The 6,000-nt window shown below is 59.3% G+C and overlaps 2 protein-coding genes across 2 annotated transcripts; both read right to left on the minus strand.

The window, feature by feature from the left end:
- Positions 1-113: 113 nt before the first annotated feature.
- On the minus strand, positions 114-2,251 carry FAM89B (family with sequence similarity 89 member B). Its single transcript, XM_032282850.1, has 2 exons — positions 1,336-2,251; positions 114-935 (listed from the first exon to the last, which is right to left on the minus strand). The coding sequence occupies exons 1-2, from the start codon at positions 1,624-1,626 to the stop codon at positions 657-659; spliced, it is 570 nt and encodes a 189-aa protein (XP_032138741.1). The 5' UTR covers positions 1,627-2,251; the 3' UTR covers positions 114-656.
- Positions 2,252-2,554: 303 nt separating this feature from the next.
- ZNRD2 (zinc ribbon domain containing 2) lies at positions 2,555-5,087 on the minus strand. The gene is made up of 4 exons (XM_032282849.1): positions 3,807-5,087; positions 3,564-3,715; positions 3,350-3,434; positions 2,555-2,932 (listed from the first exon to the last, which is right to left on the minus strand). The coding sequence occupies exons 1-4, from the start codon at positions 3,901-3,903 to the stop codon at positions 2,589-2,591; spliced, it is 678 nt and encodes a 225-aa protein (XP_032138740.1). The 5' UTR covers positions 3,904-5,087; the 3' UTR covers positions 2,555-2,588.
- Positions 5,088-6,000: the final 913 nt, after the last annotated feature.

Consider the following 6,000-nt stretch of genomic DNA (forward strand, 5'->3'; position numbering starts at 1 on the left):
CAGCAGGGCCTTCACTCGGGGGTCTCGGGCGCCACCTGCCGGCAGAGCGCGGGGCCGCACCTGCCCAAAACACCGCGGTCTTCCCGCCCCAGAACCAGCCAGCCAGAGCACAGTGACACTTAGAGTATTTATTTATCTACGCGCCCAGGAGGCCGGCCCCTAAATTTAAATATCCAGCATGGGGCCTTGGCCCTTCTGGCCGTGGGAGGGTGTAGGGACGGGTCCTGGAGCCCTTCCAGGACAGAGGAACCCGGAGCCCGGAGGTGGGATGCCCCTGAGCCAGCAGCTGCCGATAGCAACAAAAGGTGAGGAGATGGGAGCCAGGCACTCATCCCAATCCCAGAGACGCCAAGGAGAGGGGAAGATGCTTTGGGCCCCACCGCAAGGCTGAGGGTTGGCCAAGCTGGGGGTGCACATATGTGGAAGAAGTGGAGGCCCAGTGCCATGGGCAGAGGCTGTACTCTAGGTGCCCGCCCCAGTGCCAGCCAACCCAAGACAGGAGAAGGGGTTTGGCAGTTTCGCCTCTGAGGGATGCATGCCTGGCCCTCCTGTGAGGTGAGGCGGTGTGGGGAGGCGCACGCTCTGCAGTCTGAGGGCTCGCCGAGGGGGCTTCTGAGCCTTTTGCATGGGTGCATGCCCACCTGCCCCCCAGCCCTTCAGAGGCTGATGTGAAAGGCATCCTGCAGCCACTGGTCACGGGCATTGTGCGTCTGGGGCACAGTGAGGGGTGGTGGGTCAGGAGGCAGGCTGGCATCAGGAGGCTCATCGTCGTCAGACAGGCCCGCATCAGGTGGGTAGGAGCTGTCTGAATGGAGGGATGATGACAGGTCCTGGCAGAAGCTCAGGTCTTGGCACAGGTGTTTGTAGTCCTGGATTGATTCGTACAGGCCCCACAGCTGGCACAACAGGGACATGTCCAACTGCCGCAGCCCCACCTGCAGACAACTGAGGGTGGGCTGGAGTTGGGGTCCAGGCCACCCCAGCCCAGCCCCATCCCCTGGAATCGTGGGCCCATCTTCCCAGCACCTTCCTAAACAAAGTTTTTGTGGACATCAGGCACCACCTGCAAGCTGTGCAACTTTAGGCAAGTCCTGACCCTCACCTAAAAAAATGGGGTTATCATGCATTTAGCAGGATGGAATGAAGTCACATCAGCAAAACGTCTGAAAATATAGGGTAACTATTGCCATAATTGGTAACTATCACTAATTATCGTTCCCATAACCCTTGGAACCCAACCGGTGCCTGCAAGTTCTCTGAGACCCAGGCAGCCTGTCTGGGTTTCTGCGCTCCGCGGCAGCCCCTCGCCCCGCTGGTCCGGCGCCCACCACTCACCATCTCCTTGCGCAGCGCGGCCAGTGCCGAGTCGAGGTTGACAGGACGACGAGGACCGGCTGCGGGTCCCGCGTTGGCGGCGCCGGCTGCGTGGCGGGGCCCGTCCGGGGCGCGGGCGGCGCGGCTCAGCTCGTCGTGGATGCGGCTGCGCTGGCTGTAGATGCGCTCCAGCTCCCGCCACGAGCCCCCGCTCGCGTTAAGGAGGCCGCTGAGGCCGCGCGGCAGCGGTGGGAGCCCGGCCAGGGCGCAGCCCGCGCCGCTTGACGCCTCGGCCGAGGGCAGCCCGTTCATGGCCGGGCCGGCGGAGACGGCGATGCCACCTTCTTCCTTTCAACGCTCTGCCCGGGCCGCCGCCCGCAGGCCCCGCACCCCGCGGCCCAGCCAGAGCCCAGCCGCCGCCCGCAGGCCGCGCTTTGTTCCTTCCCAAGCTCCTCAGACTCCGCCTCTGCCCCACCCCCTCCGCATGGGCCGGGCCTCTCTTAAAAAGGCAACAGCTGTGGGACCACGTTGCGCAAAGCTGAGGAAAGGCAGCAGGGCACCCACCCAAGAAGAGATGGAAAAGGGAGGCGGAGAGGAGGAAAGGCCAAAAGGGGCAGGCGTGGTTCCTTCGCGGTTCTTTTTGCTGCCTCGTCTCCCTGCCGCGTCCCGCTCCCCGCCGCCCCCCAAGCCCGGAGTTCTGCCCATTACCCTCCCAAGGAAAATGATCTAACAGTGGAGTCAGGAGACTGGCAAGTCCACACTTGGTGCCTAACGTGCTCCTTGACACTGGGGTCACCACAAACTCCTGTCGCTCGGTGTCTGAATACCTGGGGTGGGCATGGCTGGGATAGGGTGATAGGGTCAGAATGCTCAGGGGAAGGAGAGGAATCTATCAAGAGGATTGGAACCCAAAATCTCACTTCCGGTTGGGGAATGGGCACCGAATGGCGGAAGAGGTTGCAGAGGTGCTGCCAGAGACGAGGGTAGGGTCCAGCCCTCTGGCTCCTACCTTTGAAGAGGCTATGTCCTCTTCCTGAGAAAAGGGGCATCACATAGTCCTCTGGCTAATCCCTCATCCTGACTGGGGAAACTGAGCAGAAACAGGCTCAACTCATCTCAGGGCGTCAAGGAGAGCAGACAGTGGAGAGGTGAGAGGCCAAAAGTTGAAAAAAGTGAGTGGAGCTGGGGCTGGCATGCACACTCAGAACCAGGAAAAGAACAAACCACACAGAGGAACAGCTGTTTTTCTAGAGGGTTTTTCTCAGGGGCTACTCTCAGTGCTGCAGCTGCTGCAAGCTGCGCAGGGCCTCCGCACATGCCCGGATAAGGCCACACAGCTGGATGCTAGTCTCCACGGAGGTGCTAGCGCCCAGTTCAGCGGAGGCCCAAGTCAGCTTCTGCAAGAGGGCTGTCTGTGTGCAGGCCATGACATCTGCATTTGGAGGCACAGCAGGAGGGGGTGGTCCCTGGGCTGACTTGAGCCCTGCTGCGGCTCCCTCACAGTGCTCCGGACGAGGTACTGGGGGCTGGGGCGCAGGTCGAGAGCCCAAGGGGAGCTCTGAGGCTGAGGCCAGCTGGTGCTCCCGAGCTTGGGAGAGGGCAGCCTGGGCATTCAGAGCTAAAAAGAGAAGTGAGCAGAATGGTCAGGATGCCTGGCCCACCTCAGCCCTGAGCCATCTCCTTTTCTGCTCTGCTCTTTCTGTGCTCGAGGTGTTTTCCCTGTCCCTCTATAAGGCAACTTATCCACTTTCTACTATGTATCACATTTATGCCCTAGCTTCAACTCTCCATCAGTACTGGGTCTGACTGAGCTCAGACTCTCGCACAGTGGCTGGCATACAGAAGGTGCTTGCTGCTCTTACTGAGTGAATGGTCCTCTTTAGAGCCTAAAGGAGAAAACATTTTACCTCTGCCCCACCCAGAGACTCCACTGTCACCTCCCAGGCCTACTGTTCTCGGGCCTCTATCACCATTCATCACGCTTCTCCGCCAATCACACACCCCGCACCTTGCCCGGATTATATTTTACCCTCACCGGGATTATCTTTATCCACATCTGAGTCGAGTTCTTGACAAGCAACGCAGTAGATTTTCCGCTGTTTGTCTTGGAGGAGGATCGTCTACGGACCAAAAGGCACAAAGGGCCGGAATGAGACGCGGCGATGAGGTCCAGAGGGGAGGGCCGAGGAAGGGCTGAATGGCCTGGCCCAAGGCCCCATCCCCTGTCACTTTCCCGGGTCTCGCCTTACCCCGCAGTCCGCGCACGTCTCTCCCAGCATGCGGTAACCGCGCAGCAGATAGTCGCCCATGAGCCGGGAGATGCGATCTTGCCGCTCCCGTCGCGCCTGCAGCACCTTCGTCTCCGCCTCAGTTGGGGGTTCCCAGGAGAGGTCGTCAACTTCTGGGGAAGAGAGGTACAGAGACTGGGATCTTGCCGCAGTGGGCTGCCTCCCGTACCCGCAGCCACAAGCCCCTGCAGCCCAAGTCCTCACCAGCGCCGTTCAGGGCCATGTTGCCGTGGCCTCCGCTGGGCTCCCCGGAAATGACGTCTAAGCTGAGCGCTCTCCGCTGCGGCTCCGCCCCTTCCATAGCGGCCGCGGATCACGACGGAAATGACGTCTCAACGTGGTCCTCAGACCTCGCTGTGTCCGGAGTGGGGCGGGTCGGCTGCTGCGAAGAACTTGCCTTGGGGACGCGTCGTCAGCCAGAATCTAGGGGACTGAAACTTCCGATGCGCGGGGCCTTGGGACGGGCGTCTCTGTGGTAACTCTGCTCCCGTCGCAAGATCTGGAAGTGGCTTTGGGGGGTCGCCCTTTCTGTCCGTCGTGAATGAAGGGGACCACAGGTCCCCGCTGGCCTCCGCCTCCCCTGGGGTTTCCCTTTCGGCACGGGCGGGGCAGCAGCGTTCTCACAACCATCGCCACCCCAGTGGCCCTTTGCGCGCGCGTGGAGCTTCCTCAGGCCTCAGTGCTTCTCACTTCGCCTGGCAAACCGGGTCCGGAGGGGAGCATTCTCGCTTTCCGCCTATTTCAAGATCCCTCCCCTTGTGCATGCTCGGTGTCCCAGTCTGTCTCCCCGCCTTCTCCCGAGACCTGGGACTGAAGCAAAGTCCGCCCCGAAGCCGACCTTTCTTTGAAGTTGAAACCCTCAAAAAGCCTGCGGACTGAATAGCGCTGTACTGGGCACGCGCATTCTGCTTCCAGCCTCCCTTGGGTGCTGCGTGCTGGGCAGGGTCGGGTGGGGGCTTCTTATATACTCTCGCGACCGTTAAGCTCTTCTTGGGTGAGCTGCAAGTTAAAATTACCAGGGCTATCTGAACATGGACCTTGGTGCTTTTTTTTGTCTTTCTCTTCTGTGTTCTTTTTCCATATGTATCCTCTCCCTTATTAGGTTCAGAGAAGCCAGACAGGGCAGGCAGGGGTCCTCACACGTGCAGTCTGCAGTGGCTCGAGGTTGTACACCAGGGCAGTGTTACAGGAACTAGGACATAGACTTTCATAATTACATCAGCAGTCTCCTCGGGATGGCACATTCTCCCTCAGTCTGACCTGAAGTGCCCTCCTCCTGGCCCCATCTTCCTCCCACGTAGACCCCCTGGAAGTGTCATTTTTGCTGCCTCCTGCTCACCTAGAGAGCCCTGTGCCCCGTTCACATCTCCATCTACCAGCCAGGCTTCTGGGCAGCTGCGTACCTTAGAGCCTGCACCCCAAGTCGTTTCTATCTGGCTGACTAGAGCCACTGCTTTTTTTGTTTGTTTTGTTTTGTTTTGTTTGTATTTTTTTTTGTAGTGATGGGGTTTTGCCATGTTGCCCAGGCTGGTCTCCAACTCCTAGACTCAAGCGATCCTCCCACCTCAGCCTCCAGAAGTGCTGGGATTACAGCAGTGAGCCACAGCACCCAGCCTTAGGCTGACTAGAGGAACTTTCTCTGAACCATCTCTTGGACTCCGGCCTGCATGCACAGACCCCCAGGTTATTACCATCTCCAGATCCCAGCCCTACTCTGAATTCTTCAGTGCACCAACTATGTTACCATCATGGCCGATGTCCACTCAACTGTCTATGCTGCCTGGCACCTACAAAGACCCTTAGATCTGAGTCCTCCCACTTAATCTCTTCAATTTACTCCTCATGACAACCTTGTATGGGGTATTATCCCCCATATATTCATTGCAGTGGGACTGTGTCAGGGCGCCCTGCCTTCATCCCAGGAGAGCAAATCTCACTTGGCCCCAGGGAGTTGTATTTGGGAAGTGAGATGCAAAGACTGGGTGAAGTAGGGGTGCTGGGGAGGCGGGTGGCATGAATGGCCCCCACTTCCTGGCCTGATCTTTCGATGGGTGAGGAAGAGGGGAGGCAGAGGAGCTGGAAACACAGGGCAAGGTCCACAGCTCCGTTCCAGCCCTGCTGAGTTTGACATGCTCGTGAGTCATCCAAGTGGAGGCTCCTGAACTCGGGAGTCTGCAGCTCAGGCAGGACATCTGGCCTGGAGACAGAGGCTTGGGGTTATACAGGGGGCATCTACGACAGTGGGAATGGGTGGGCTTACTATGGAGAGAAGAGAGTTCAGGGTGCCCCAGGGAGGTCACCATTCCCAGGTCAGGCAGAGGAGGTAGAGTCAGGCAGGGAGAGGAGGTGTGGTCAGGCCAGAGACCAGAAAGAGCAGCTGGAGGGAGCAGAGAGGAAA

The sequence above is a fragment of the Sapajus apella genome, unplaced genomic scaffold (genome assembly GCF_009761245.1).
Source record: "Sapajus apella isolate SASKATOON/1434 unplaced genomic scaffold, GSC_monkey_1.0 scaffold14, whole genome shotgun sequence".
Taxonomy (NCBI): domain Eukaryota; kingdom Metazoa; phylum Chordata; class Mammalia; order Primates; family Cebidae; genus Sapajus; species Sapajus apella.

What these genes read in the sequence shown, in the direction of transcription:
- FAM89B (XM_032282850.1), bottom strand. Translation starts at nt 1,626, where the DNA reads ATGAACGGGCTGCCCTCGGCCGAGGCGTCAAGCGGCGCGGGCTGCGCC. An exon ending in CCGCGCTGCGCAAGGAGATG is followed by an intron (nt 936 to 1,335) that starts GTGAGTGGTGGG and finishes AGTTGTCTGCAG; the next exon opens with GTGGGGCTGCGGCAGTTGGA.
- ZNRD2 (XM_032282849.1), bottom strand. Translation starts at nt 3,903, where the DNA reads ATGGAAGGGGCGGAGCCGCAGCGGAGAGCGCTCAGCTTAGACGTCATT. An exon ending in AGACGTGCGCGGACTGCGGG is followed by an intron (nt 3,435 to 3,563) that starts GTAAGGCGAGAC and finishes TTTGGTCCGTAG; the next exon opens with ACGATCCTCCTCCAAGACAA. An exon ending in TGTGGATAAAGATAATCCCG is followed by an intron (nt 2,933 to 3,349) that starts GTGAGGGTAAAA and finishes TTCTCTTTTTAG; the next exon opens with CTCTGAATGCCCAGGCTGCC.